At 37.8% G+C, this 14,815-nt stretch overlaps 1 protein-coding gene across 9 annotated transcripts in view; it reads right to left on the minus strand.

Annotated features, from left to right (window-relative positions):
• Positions 1-14,815, minus strand: part of PARG (poly(ADP-ribose) glycohydrolase) — a 128,738-nt gene that overhangs the window by 61,196 nt on the left and 52,727 nt on the right. For all 9 annotated transcript variants that reach the window (XR_007357751.2, XR_007357754.2, XM_048858637.2 and 6 more), the window contains 2 exons: positions 13,506-13,598; positions 6,303-6,460 (listed from right to left, as the gene is read on the minus strand). Coding sequence is in view for 7 of the 9 variants with exons in the window: in XM_048858637.2 (XP_048714594.2) it covers positions 6,303-6,460; positions 13,506-13,598 (251 nt within the window). In the remaining 2 variants the exon portion in view is untranslated. The remainder of the gene's footprint in view (positions 1-6,302; positions 6,461-13,505; positions 13,599-14,815) is intronic.

Genomic DNA, 14,815 nt, shown 5'->3' on the forward strand with positions numbered 1-14,815 from the left:
GATGGGTATCAAGCAGACTGCAAATTATCACTCTTGTGGTAATGCAGGAGGAAATGAAATTATCTAACGAGCTATTATGTTTTCTAGTGGGGAAAAACTTCAGAGCAGACTTATACAAGTCAAACACACAAGGCACTGTGAAATAAATAGATTTGATGCTGTTGTATATCTTTTCAAATTAAGTAAGTAAATCCCACCTTTCTACATTAAAACCTGCCTTCTATTCCTTTCTTTACATAGAGTAGCTTAGAGGTTTGGGATTCCCCTTGGCCTCAAAGAGAAGAAACATACTATACTTCAACAATTTAACTTCACTGGCAATTTCTTCTTTTAGTTACTGCAGACTATTAACTGTCACAGGTGTAAAATATTGTCAGCGAAACAGACAAAACCAGAGCACTGAACAACCTGATGTGTAATTAGAAATTTACCTTTAAAACAAAGATGTTTTTCATTAAGGTTTGTATGAACATATATACATGGAGCAATGTAATTTTTGTTGGTCAATCCAATTGCAAACACTGCCCTCCCTTACTACACCCCCAAAAAAGAGGCATCTCTCATTTCTGGGTTTTTCCCATGTTTGGTAAGTGAACTGGATCAAAGAAAATAATAGCAACTTCTTTTTTTAAAGTTACTGGGGATCTTTTTTAGTCTTAAGAACCACAAATTTACGCTAAGGAGCAAATCTTGCTCTCGCTGAAGTCAGAGGGAACTGTGGGAGTTCAGTAACTGAAAGTTAGGCCCTAGGTCATGAGTTAGGCATGTGAAAATTGACGCTTTCAAAATTAGTAAATACTTGAAAATTGTAGGGTATGTCTACATAGAAAAGAAAAACCTGCGGTTCGCCCAGGCCAGCCAACTCGGGCTGATGGGGCTTGGGTTGCAGGGCTGCTTCAGCGCTTTGTAGACTTCTGGGCTTGGGCTGGAGCCCGAGCTCTGGGACTCGCCCACAACGCAGAACCCTAGAGCCCAGGCTCCAACCTAAGCCTGGAAGTGTACAAAGCAATGAAACAGCCCCACAGCCCAAGTCCCACCAGCCCGAGTCAGCTAGCATGGGCCAGCTGCGGGTGTCTAGCTGCTGTGTGGATATACCCTAAGTGACTTAACTCACTGTATGACCATGGGTAATAGGAGAACCAGGAATAGAACCCAAAACTCAGTTTTTATGCTTTAAGCATTAAACCAAATTCCCATTATCCAATCATTAGAGTTTGCTCTACTGATTATTCTAAGAATATAAGACCTTTCATTTTGAAATTTAGACCACATTTTATAACCCAAATTCACATGTATATTTGTAAGTTGTACAGAAAATTACGCATTTAAAAATAAACATTTCCATCTACAATGAAGATTAATAGAATCCACAGCCATCATCCTAAAGGGGAAAAAAAACCCTTAAAAGCAATATTCAGTTCTTTGCAATGAAATGTTTATGGTTAGGAGGTAACTGGAGCCACTTTTTATAGAAACAATATATATTCCTATTCCCTAACCAGATCACCTCAAATACACTGGATAATTTACTCCACAGAGAATACTCAATGCTATGAAATTGATGTTGTTTATGGTACGAGACAACTGCATTATTGCTAAATCAGATTTCAGTTCCCCTGTATAAGTGTCTGTACAGTTTGCCCATTTCCTTTCCTATATTAAAAAAATCCATAAAAGATGCATATATCTTAACTAGTGTAAATTTTTTCCTATTTCCATTCACTAAAATAATTAGCTTAAAGATCCTGCCTGACAAGGCTGGAGTTAAATTTAGGATACATATTGGTGGTGTCAGTATATTATATAGTCACTATTGCAGAAATGCACAACAGTTTAGATGTAATTTTATATAACTTTATTTTATTGTCTTAATTGTGCGTCAAAAAATCTCCAGGTTTATGCCGGTGTATGTACCACTTTAAAATATGAAGCTGAACCCTGTGATCTGAGCTAAGCCTATTTATGACTTGGAACCATGCGCTTTTAATGTGCACAGTCTCTTGTTACAGGAAAACGGGGAAAGGAGCTACTGTAGCAGCATACCATAGCTAAGAGTCAACAACTGCTAGCAGATCAGAGCCACATAAGTAAAGCGTATGAGCTCTTGACAAGCCATTCAACCCCTCTTACAGTTATCCGGAAAACTACTTTGAGAAGAAAACGTATTTTACCCTCATAACCTGCTTCAAACTCAATTTTATTTAAAAACTGCCCAAATATCATGAAGGGGCTTCCCAAAGTCTAGGAATTTAAGAGGCAAGTCTAATAACTCTCAATAGGAACAACAGGCAAACTCAACAGTATCACAATCAGTACAAACCCTCATGACAGAGACCATTCTCATCTGCAATCCTCACACAAAAGTAGAGAAATTAAAGAACAAAAGATCGGCCATACATGTTTTATTTTTTTATTTTACAAGGGAGGGAACAAGGAGGAATATTTTGTTCCCTAAAAAGGTACTAGATAGATAAGCCCTGGACACAACTCAGATTCTCTGTCTATTCACAGAACAGATACACCGTAAGCAGAAGCAGCGTAAGTTTCTTCAACTACCCTAACAACGTGCCTCAACTATGTTCTAGAAGGATCACCTTTAGAACTGAAAAATGTAATTCATTCTCTAAGCACAGTTGGTGCTTGACCTCTCTGCAGAGTCTGTCAACAAGGGTGTCACACAACAACAAACTTAATGACTACTTATTTTGTGATGGAGATAAGATTGGCATTTCAACCATAACACCTAAATTCCCCGATTGTCTCTTTTTAATTCAGACAAGTTAAAATGCATCTTTTCCATGTCAACTTAATCTCTCTCTCTCCCTTCTAAAATATTGCTCACAATATTTTTACTCACATTTCAAATGTTCTGAAAGGAAACAGCATAGGCATTGTCCTAATTACAATTCTAAGGCAACATTTTAACACTGTAATCTAAAGAGAGTCTTAGAGACCATTCCATTTTATCAGATATACTTCTAATTTATATATTATACTATTAACAACTTTAAAAACCCAAAAAGGCACATCCTTGCCAGGTTTAAAAGGGATGTATTTAATCACATTGGCAAGTGTTTTACTACTTTATTATATTATTACTTAACAGCCTCTTAGTTTGTAGGAGGAAGTACAATCTAAATTTACATGAAAATGTTACAATGTACTATAAAGTTAAGCACCACAAAGTCAAAGATGTACTGACACATATATATTTATTTTAGGTGACAATAGCAAGAGTTGGACTGGAAAGAGCAAAGTGTAAAATGGCTTATGTTACGCTGATGTATAAGCATTCTCCCTTCCAGATGACCATAAAGCGGTCAGCATGCAGAAAAGCACTCAGGAAACTTGCCTTCATCAGCACATAACAAGGAGTGGCACATTTGAGATGGTTTACAGAAAATAAAATAAATGGTATGTCACAGGTCTCTTGTACCAAGTATGGCTTGTTTGATAAAACAGATTGATAGCCTTGTCAAATCACAGTAAGCAAACAGTGACAATTTTTATTTAATATGTACATACCAAGTGTATCATTTCATTTTATTACCTAAAATGGCCAAGCCCTAGACTGGAAAAGGGGGACATTTTCTGACAGCCGATTTAAAGTGTTTTAAATTAGACTTAAGACCTTTCTCAGTTTAACCATCTATGAAGTACCAATTTTTAAATGTGTTTAAAATTAATAGAGGTTAAAGGGGCATAATTCATTCTGCAATTTGATATAAAAGCCAAATCCACACAACTATGAGGGTACAGATCTTTTTCACTTTGAAACAAAAGTCCATCATTGTTAACGATGAGGGATGGATACTGTGAAGTGCAGAACACCATCAACTCCCATAGAATCCAGTAAGATACAAGATTGAATAGCAAAACATAGTATCAGGCCCTAAAATTAACAGGGTTGAAAATACCTATATTTGGCCGACGATTTTATAGTCCTTTCCAAAACAATCACTGAACATGTGTATACCTAGTCATTTCTTTGTAGAATAAAACAAATTAATAATCAAAGATTAGGAACATGACTACTGTATGAAGTTAAAGACATTTGATTAACAGATTTCTTATGCACATGTATTTTTTTACCTTAAGCTGCAAATTTTATTATTTAAAGATTTGGTGGGAAGAAAAATGTGTATTATGCAAACGTTGGGAAGGCAGAAAGTCAGTTTAATTATGGAATAATGCATTTGTTAAAAGAAAAAAAATCACAAAAATTTGCTAATATGCACACAATTATTCTGCTTCATTAAAGGAGTATAGTACGTTAATTTCTACAGGTAATGGAAGGAATTCATTCCATTATACAGAAGATAAAACGTAGTAGTTTCTACACAATTTAAGTCTCGATGCCATAGCACTTTGCTGTGGGGAAGCAGGGTTGCTGCAGCAGAACAACTTCTAATATATCCCTCTCTAACCACAGTAGGAAAAAAGCCCCCGATATTCCTTAGAAGTGGAGTGCATTGTTATAACAATCACAAATTATGATTTTGGACACTGCCCAGTACATTTTGTACATATGCTGCCAGCTTGTCAATGCTTGTTTGTATTTTCAAATCTTATAGAATGTAATGGGACAAATTCTGCCCTAATTACAAGCATGCAATACCACTAATGGCTAAAGACATTTATTTTATTGCCCTTTCCTTCCTGTTGACATGCCCATATTTTCAAAAACCAGGAAATGTGGAGGGAAGATGACAGTGGCATTGAGGGTAGGAAGAAAATGGTGCAAACTCTACGCTTTCCTTCTCTACCTCTCCCCATTTTCAAAATACAAATGGGGCCATGTTACAGTAAAAGGTGAGGTAGGAAACAGTGTTACTCCTCTGGGTCAGTTTCTCCCAGTGCTCATGGTTGAATGCCTCCATCCTTCAATCTACTTTTTGTATGCTTTCCTCCACAGCTCATGCCGTATTAATCCTTCCCTGTCTCTGCTATATTTATTCACTCTCCCTTTATGCATGGTCACAGCTGCTTGTTTTCCCTCCACACCAGGTGCCCTTCCCTAGTCTATTCATTACTGGTGCAAGGGAGATAGGAAGCAGAGTTCATGGTGGTTGAGGATATGACTACTACTTCAAGCAAATGGCTGCAGTACAGCTGATCTTTCTGTCGACATGTCACTTACAGCACTGCCTGGAGTAAGAGTTAGACAACAACTCCATGTGGATTGGACTCTAATGCAATGGAGGAGTAGCCCAAGGACTTATGAAGGATTGCATACCCATGGTTCCACTATGTAACAGAACTAGGGGAGATGGTGGTGACATAACATCAGACTGGCTAAACAGGTAACTGCATCAGCTCCAATGGTCAAAATTTGCAAGTGTTTACAAAAACCATGACAAAACACGCTTTTTGTAAAAATCAACAGGGACTCTGATAAGCGCTAAGAACAAAGACAGTTCCACTTTTCAGGGACACTATGCTCTCTTCCTTTCCCCAGCGTCAGTAGCCTTCCATGCATGCAACATTCTGCCCTATGTAAATAAAGGGATTAGTTTGTTTTAGCCTATGTTCTGAGCAGGAGGTTTGAGATACTTTGATTTAAAAAGTGGTGATGAAACAATGTAGGAATTTATATTGGTTGATGGGCAGAGAGTTTAAAGAGAAAAAAGAGGAGCAGGCAGGCATTACAGGCAGACAACATGGCACAGCCCAATATAATATTTAACAAAAGGTGTGAATTAAGATCAATTTAATTATTTCAGTGCAAGTTTGAGCCCATGAAGGGGAGACTAAAGGCTTGTCTACACTCAGAATTCCACTGGTTTTAGCTTAAGGTGCAATTTTAACTGCTGTAGTTAAACCAGATCACAAAAGGCTGTGTGGACACAGTCAGTTTAAGCCAGATTTATTTCAGTTTCACTTAAGTCTTCTAGGAACAGGCTGAAGCTAAAAAGAAGTAAGGCACTCTTTAATAAGAATTATACCTAGCTCTTATATAGCACTTTTCATGCTTATAAATGTTCATAAATGGAAATAAGAGTGTCCACAGAGGGGGTTGCAGTCAATTAATTAAATCAGTGCAAGTTTGTGAATAGATTGGGGTAGGACAACCTTGTTATCAAGCATTAACTTTTCATCCACAAGACCCTCATATTTCCCATGGATAATGTGATTAAATTGTTTCCTGTTTTTTCCTTATAATTTTAGAGGCAATAAATCAACTACTGAATTGGTGTTAATTGCCTTTTACTGATGTGAAAGAAAAAACAGAATTCTCCCCTAAGTGGCTACAATATTTTCCTTGAAGGGTCATCTGCTCCATTTATTCAAGAATGCCATACCTGTTGAAGTTAATGTCTGGATAACTAGAATACTCAGACTTCATCTTGGCATTGCGTCGTGGAAAAGTGCAGAAAAAAGCATTGGCTAGAAAACTAGCGATCTGCTCCTGTGACATTGTGATGGAGTGATTCATCTTTTGTTTCAGTAAAGGTATTGGCTACCAGAATAGAATGGACAAAAAAAAAGAGAGAGAGAGAGAGAGAGAGAGAAATAATTAGTTTAGCAATTCAAAAAAAAAAAAAAAAAAAAAAGCAGGAGCACAAAATTACATTTGCTAAATTAGAGCAAGGGTAATTTAGGGCCATTGGTTGGTCCTTAAATCAGCAGCACCATTAAAGTCAAGGGCTGTTCAACTAAGATGATTGGGAACTAGCTTGTTTGACAAATAGCAGATTTCTAATCAGTAACAATAAGGCCAACAAAGCACAACTTATCAGAGAAAAAACAGGCTCCAGAGGTGGAAACAGACTGAACGTAGTAATAACTGGGCAATCTTAAAATCAAGTAAGATATATATATATTATATTTTATTTATTCCAGCAGCTGGATTCTAAAGTTATGCCTGTGGGTAGTTCACTACTCTGTCTCAGCAACTCTTGTCAGGCCTGACATACCTTCTGTACCCCACACATTGGTGTCATTATCTGCATCTAAAAGGTGTTATGTAATATATCTACACAAACTGGTAACGTACTTGTCCCAAAAATCATTGCATGGTGCATGTAAGAGGTGTACACAAAGGGTAATGAATATGTTCCAGAATTATGTTCTTAAAATGTATTTGGCAAGCAATGCTTAAGATACAACTGTTTCAAAGGAATATGATTCTGATTGCTTGAATGTCTCTCCGTTGAAAAGTAGCCAAGATGTGACCAAAGACAAAGAAAAGCACACTGACATGCAAGAAAACAGACATCAGGAGAGCAAGTGGAGAAAGATGACCATTTAGCAATCTCAATGGGGGATGAAGATTGCACCCCAGGAAGCCCACCTATCTCTTGAAGCAGGGTCAATGAATTTTGGAAAGATATAAGCAGAGAGAAAAGGCCATTTTGGCATCCTTCACCAGAAGGGATAAAGGAACTGAGCACTTTGAGATCTATGAAGGGTCCTGGCCAGAGAATCTGGTCAGCCATGGTAGAAAAGAGACTTGAGAAACACTTCTTTGAACAAGAGTCTAGTTTGTTGAACCAGATTTTAGTCTTAGAAGTGTATTTTTACTTTTGTTTGTAACCTTTCATCCTTATACTTGGCATCATTCAATCCTCTGTCCTTTTTGTTAAATAAATTTGCTTTACTTTTACTATAAAACAATTAAGTGCACTTTTTGAAGGGAAGGGAGTGTAAAACCCACTTAAGCTAACAGGCTGCAGTATATTGTCTCCTTAAAGGAGCAACAAATTTAACTTCTGTTTGTTCACTAAGGAGACTGGACATTGCACTGAGAGGTCTCTAGGGAAGTCTCTGGGGGAGTTTGTTACCTGCAAGGCAAGAGCTGGACTGAGAGTCCTGAAGAGTTTACTGGGAAAGCTGAGAAGCTGGTGTGTCAGTGAGTTGTCACACTTCTTAGCAATACCAAAACTCTCAGCTGCTGAGGCTGAGAGGGTTAACATTAACTCTCAAGTCTGGGAACCTCAGCATACTGTCACAATGCTGTTGCACAATTTAAAGAAAATATATTATTACAGCATTCACCCATTTACAGCTGTAAAATGAGGGGACAAATGTCACCTTAACTATAAAAAATTTAATTACTCAATGATTTATTTTGACTCCCTCATCCAATTTTGTGTTTTGGATAACTAGAAGACTCAAATATAATTTGAATTAAAGAACACACACAACAAGCACCATTATTATTATATATTTATTTTATGACTGGCTTATCAATTTGAAGGCCTTCTTTCTTTATCCCCACCCTATAAAACATGTGCAGTGCATAAATTAGAAATTCTGTCCCTTTATGATATGCCTGAGGAGGAAGATGTTGGATGGAGTGGAGGAGTTGGAGAGGAATTTAGTTCACCATTTTCACTCCTGTGAGGAATCACTGTTCAAATCTTATTTGATCACAGGTGGAAACCAATTTGGAGAATCTCATTCTACATTCTAAGTGGGCATCTGTCCACAGCACAAAAATTAGCACAACTAGCAGTCCATGACATAAAAAGGACCAAATTTAGCAATACATGTACAGGACAAGACTAAAGTGGATTAACAGAGCTGTGAATAGGCCTGGGATGAGATCAGGAATGACATGCACTGGCAAAAATGAATCGAGAAGGTTGTACAGAGCCAACTTACAACTATCCACATTGGTAACTTGTATGATTAAACCTTTATTGACACCATTTGTTACCACTTATATTCAATCCATCTTAATCTCACAATTCCATGCAACATCCTCAGGTTGAAGATGCCTCTCTCCAAAGAATTTACAAGTCTAAATCATGAATGTTATGAAGACCAGGACAACATAATTAAAGATTTAATACTTTAAGGGAAGCATAATTAGCCAGAATGGAACAGTAACTTTTTTATTATTATTATTAAAATAACCCTAATGAAGACTAAAAAACAAAACAAAAAAGTTTGGGGGCCAGAAAATGAAAAGAAATACTGAAAACAGGAGCCACCAACTTTCAAAGTTATCCAGGAAAAAACAAAAAGTCTTAAGTAAAGACTAATAAAGAACAGCGTCTTACAAAGAATATTTTCCCCCCTCCCTATCTATAGGTTCACATCAGACAAAACTATCCTTCGGGGTTGTCCACACAAAACACTACAGTGGCAAGCACTGTAGCACGTCAGTGTAGACACTACCTACTCCGACAGAAAGGGTTCTTCTGTCGGTGTAGGTAATACACCGCCCTGAGAGGCAGTAGTGAGGGTGACAGAAGAATTGTTCTGTTGACATAGTGCTGTCTATATGGGGACTTAGGTCATCTTAACAACGCCACTCAGGAGCATGGATTTTTCACACCCCAGCCTATGTAGTTAAACCAACCTAATTTTCTAGTGTTCACCAGGTCTTTGAATCTGCTCACTATTCTGACAAGGCACTTGCTCATTAGTAATGGCTGTGAAACATCTGTGGTCACTGAAGATGGTCCCTGCTTCTTATCTGAACACCAAATATGGCTTTTAAACTCATGAGAGTAATGTTAACAGATACACTAAGCATATTCTGCAAGTTTTCCCCTCCACAAAATGTTCTATAGTGAACAGGATGTCAACTAAAGAAACTTAAAAGGGGCTATAACCCAAAGCAGACTCTCCTTGCTGGCAGCTCTATTTGGGAGTTCTGCCAACAAATTAACAGGGGTCATACACTACAAAGAATCTTCAGTATCTGGTTTTATAAATCATCATGAGCTGCTTCTCTGAGTGCTCTACAAGACCTGAAGAGGGGAGCAGGTTTCTGCCCCTTTATAGAAATGCTACCTTCCCCTAGACAGCAGCCACAGATTTAGGATATGTCTATACTGCAGTCAGAGTATGCGACTGCTATTTAAGTGGACACATACCCAAGCTAGCTTTAAATAAGCTAGCTTGCGTCCTGGAGCAACGAAGACATGACAGCACATGCTTCAGCATGAGCTGTATGAGCCCAAGAACCTTGGGTAATTACTCGCAGGGCTAGCCTGCACTGAAGTGCACACTGTTGTGGCTTCACTACTCCAGGACCCAAGCTAACTAGACTAAAGTTAGCTCCGGTATGTCTACTTGAACTGCCACCACACCCTGTGGCTGCAGTACACACACACACACACACACACACACACACACACACAATGGAAGCATCTCTGAAAGGGTATCTTCTGTCCCCACTCCCTGCAAACAGCACACCTACAGTAAGAGGGAGATAGCTGTAAGTATGAGGGGTGGTAAGTGCAGGAAGCTGGTCTTCACCCCAGCTGGCAGCTATGCGGGACAGCCACTTTCCTAGTAGGGCTGTAGGAATTCCAAAAGGCTTGAATGGGTAAAAGGAGAGAACCAGGGTAAGCATATTGGAGCCACTGCAGAGATTGAAGGACAGAGATTTATATCAGCTTCCCTCTCTCTAAATTCTTTGGCAATAAGTGGGAAGTGGGTGTTTTTGTTTGTTTGGCGGGGAGGTTGTCTCTTTTTGATAAGTAAAACGACTGCAAAAGGAGCATCCAGTTTGCACAGTGCAATTAGAACTTTACACAAAACTCAAAAGGTGGACTATAGCATTTATATAAAAACTAAGCTTTACGTTATTACTGTTAATTTTATCATTAAATTCCACACCATTCAGTGAAAAAAATACGCTTTCCATTACTACCACACCCATTTTTGCTTTGTGTTTCTTCCTTCTCTATTTGCCTGTTTTTCTCCTTCGTGTCTTTCCTCTTTTCTTCAATGCACATTTCCTCCTTGCGTTAATTTCCAGTTCTCATCTCCCATGAGCTTCACTCCCATGAAAATGATCAGCAATGAAGTAGTTAATGCTCACATTTAAAGCATGATCACTAGGTTTTAGAGTTAACCAATCAATTAGATGAATGGGGGTGATGGAGTTCACACTTCTCCAAGCTACCGTTTCAAGTTCTGTGCAAACTGATCCATGTTTTCAATGTCTGCTTTCCAACAACGAGAAACCAACTTTCCTCTTCCCCAGTGGAAGTTAGGATTCTGCAGGATGTGAACATGCCATCTCTCTTACACATACACACACACACACACACAAAAACATACATTAGAAAGGCTGAATCCAGGCCAGGGGCTATGTTTTTGACATTTCTGATTTAGAGTAATTATTCTGCATTAACTAGGAAATACTGTTGCAGAGCTATAAAAATGTCTTGAAACATTTTGTTAAAGAGGAGAAACTGTGTATTGGCAGAATAGAATGTGTTAGAATAAAAAGAGATGTATACCTTTAGACAACATAAGAGAAAGCAAAACCCTCAGATGCATGCAGCATTTTCACGAATGTATTAGCACATCAATAATCTCTGCATTAAATCCTTGGCTATCATTCTTAGTTTCTAAGGAGACCTTCAAAAACGGGTACAGATTCCCACTCATCTCTAGTAAATTGACCATTTTGTATTTTTACAAATCTACTTGCATGTCTACTATAAGATTAGGAAACCAAATTGGCTCTCAACTGCCATTTTGGTTTGCAAAAAGAAAAGGAGTACTTGTGGCACCGTAGAGACTAACAAATTTATTTGAGCATAAGCTTTCATGAGCTACAGCTCACTTCATCGGCATGCTCACGAAAGCTTATGCTCAAATAAATTTGTTAGTCTCTAAGGTGCCACAAGTACTTCTTTTCTTTTTGCGAATACAGACTAACACAGCTGCTACTCTGAAACCTGTCATTTTGGTTTGGTAACTTGACTTCAGGAGATGCAGAGTTTGAAAAGCCACATTTTCATACGAGCAAAAGCAAGTACACATCTGAAAAACAGGATGAAATTAATGCTCTTTAGATTTTAGAAACTGAAATCAAACTAGCAGACCCTGCTATCCTTTAATCATAGCTGACAGCATGAAAAATTTTACTGTGCATTAAAAGAAGTCTGAAAAATTTCCTTCATTGAGTTTTTCCCATAACATTCAAGGGATTTTAGTTTAAGAACCACTTTTATATCTGACACAATATTACAAAATAAGTTAGAATTATTTAAGTAATGGGCTAGTAGCTATTGTAATAGTCATTTAAAAAATAATCAAATGAAAATACATTTCTTCATCCCTTCTTCTAGCTCCTCCCTCCCAATTAAACAATTGCCATCTTTGCTTCTGGTTCTCCGCAAATGCAACAAGCACAGCTTCAGTGGAGCTGGGTCATTAGATTTTAGCACTAGCTGTGAAGAGACATTTCCTGTGTGAACAGGTGCAATAAGTAGAATTATTGGATATACAATCCTAGGAGACATGCAATAAATGAAATCTCCATTAAGAATGTTTTGACATATTTTTATAAAATGTGAAGTTATTAAATTTATATTCACTGAATTTAGATATCTCTTTTGGCTACAGGTTTTTCTTTCTCCATATATTCATCTGTTCATATTAGGGCTCTGTAAGACTGGGTTATATCACATCACAGAAGAAAAAATGGAAGAAAGATTGAAAAATCCTGTTTCACAGAATTCAGTTTATTTAGCTAAACTATACTGCTGTTGTAGATTAAGTCATTTCAGTGTATAAAATAGATTTCACTACTGCATCTTAAGTTCAGCTACCCCTAAACTCAAAGAGTGACTTAGAGATAGTATAAAAAGGTCAATAACTCATCTCTCAAATAGAAACATTTCAAGGCAGTAAAACTCCTTTAAAATATGCATAATTTAATCATCTTGGTGTCCTGTGCATGCTGAATTCACTTTTAAAAGCTTTGTAGCTGTCAGAAAAGTTCTTCCAGCCAAACGACTGGTAAAAAGACCAGAAAATATTCCAATTTTCTGAATTCGTGTCCTTTGTAAACATCCTCTTTAGCATAACTAAGCAGGGCAATGCTTTTCTATTCCAATACAAACACCTTACTTTTGAAAAACCTATTTTAAAAGTTGAGAGTCGTGCTTACTAATTAGAGGCTCTATCCTGCAAATGCTTACTCATCTAAATAGCCTTTACTCACATGAACAGTCCTATTGAGTTTGAGGTGACTATTCCCAGCAGTAAGCATTATACCAACTAAGAAGTGCCTAAAGGATTTGGCCCTATTACAATAAAGTAAAACATTCATGATCATTACTGAGAACCGTATATTCACAGACACTGTGGAGGTGTAAATATAATCATGTATTTTTATACGTAAAAGAAGAAAGCCTTATCTGAAGCATTATTCACATAAGATTAAAATAGCTTTAAAAGTGGTTTCAAATCCAAAAGGCTATAAAAATCAACTAAAATATTTTCAAAGTTTAAAAATTTCATGGTCATTTCATTAGAAAGAACAAGACATTTCTAATATATATAGAATTTTGACTGATGGCTTAAATTAAGGTTCAGAAATGAGACAGTGAGTTTTTAATGTTCTTTTGTACCATTGTGGGTGTGTGTTGTCCTCCCTGTTCCCTAGGCCTCAGCTAAATGAGACAGAACCACCACAGCTTTCAATAAGAAACGTAACATGGCTATGGCATTTTGACCCCAGCAATTAGTTATAGTTTATAGGAAATTAATCTGCCCTGGGGGTGTACCTATTTGTGCTTACTTACCTGAGTGCAGATACTAGGGAGACAAAGTGCTAGCTTCACCATATCAGGCAAGATGGACTGGAACAAATGCTGAGACTCTGCATCTTCGAGCACCTACAAAAAGAAAGATTTCTTTTGCACCAAAAATGTGATTGATATTAACAAGATAAAGACTGCACAGGTCCACTTTTCACACTGGAAAATAGTAAACATTAGGCAAGTTAATCTTAAATTATTTTGTTTAATAATCTCTTCATTCCTATAGCATCTTTCATCCAAAGTTTTCGATTAACTTTACAAACTAATTATCTTTCCCAATAATCTGTAAAGTACAGAGTAGGTAACCATTATCCACACATTTTACTTATATGTATGTTGAGAGCAAAGGTTAAGTGACTTGTCCAAGACAAAATAAGACGCAAATGACAAGGTGAATGTAGAATCCAATTAGCCGCTAATTAATCTCTAACGTAATAAAAGACAAGACAATGGTTATCCAAAGACACTTTACAGAGTTAAATAATAAAGTTACTAAGAAATAAGAGCCAAAGGGTAGAGAAACCTAAGACGTACAGGCAAGGGAGAAGAGATGTTTCTAGCTGTAATTTAAAATGAAATGAAGATTGCTGATGGAGAGAGAAACAGGAAGAATGTTCCCAGATCTCCCAACTGTCCTGGGTTTAACTGAACAGTCCTGCTTTGATCCCAAAAACCCCCTGTCCTGGTTGAAGTGAACATTTCCTCCATTCAGGGCTGCCCTGCGGATGGAGTTTGCCCTGGACCCCACTTTGAGAGGGGCCCCAAACCCAGTGGTGGTGGTGGTGACATGGCACACAGGGTCTCACAGCACCACTCACATTTGGCCTGTCTGCTTCTCCATCTCCGCTTCTCCTCTAAATGTGATTGGTGTTGCAATCCCATGTGCTAGGTTGCAACATCAATCAAATCTGGCCAGTCTGTCCTTCCATCTCTATGTGGATTGACCAAACCTGAGTGGTGCTGCATACCGCTTTAGCCACCTGAAATTTTGGGAGGTATATGTTCCAGGTGGCAAAAGCTGCAGTAGAGAAAAATTAACATTGGCTAGACTGTGTGGAAGATTAAAAAAATGGGGGTCAGGGAAATCCCAGGAACTTTTCACTCAAGATTACCAGTTTATACCAACTGGGGAATTGGTTAAGCTCAACTGAAGTCAAGAGAGCTACATTAATTTACAGCAGCTGAGGATGTGGCCTACAATCTTTGAGGGGAAGTGGCAGGTCTGAATACATCTGGTAGTTCTTCTCTGCTTTTTTTTTTTTTTTGCTCAGCCAATTTCCTCTTCTCCTCCC

The sequence above is a fragment of the Caretta caretta genome, chromosome 7 (genome assembly GCF_965140235.1).
Source record: "Caretta caretta isolate rCarCar2 chromosome 7, rCarCar1.hap1, whole genome shotgun sequence".
NCBI lineage: Eukaryota > Metazoa > Chordata > Testudines > Cheloniidae > Caretta > Caretta caretta.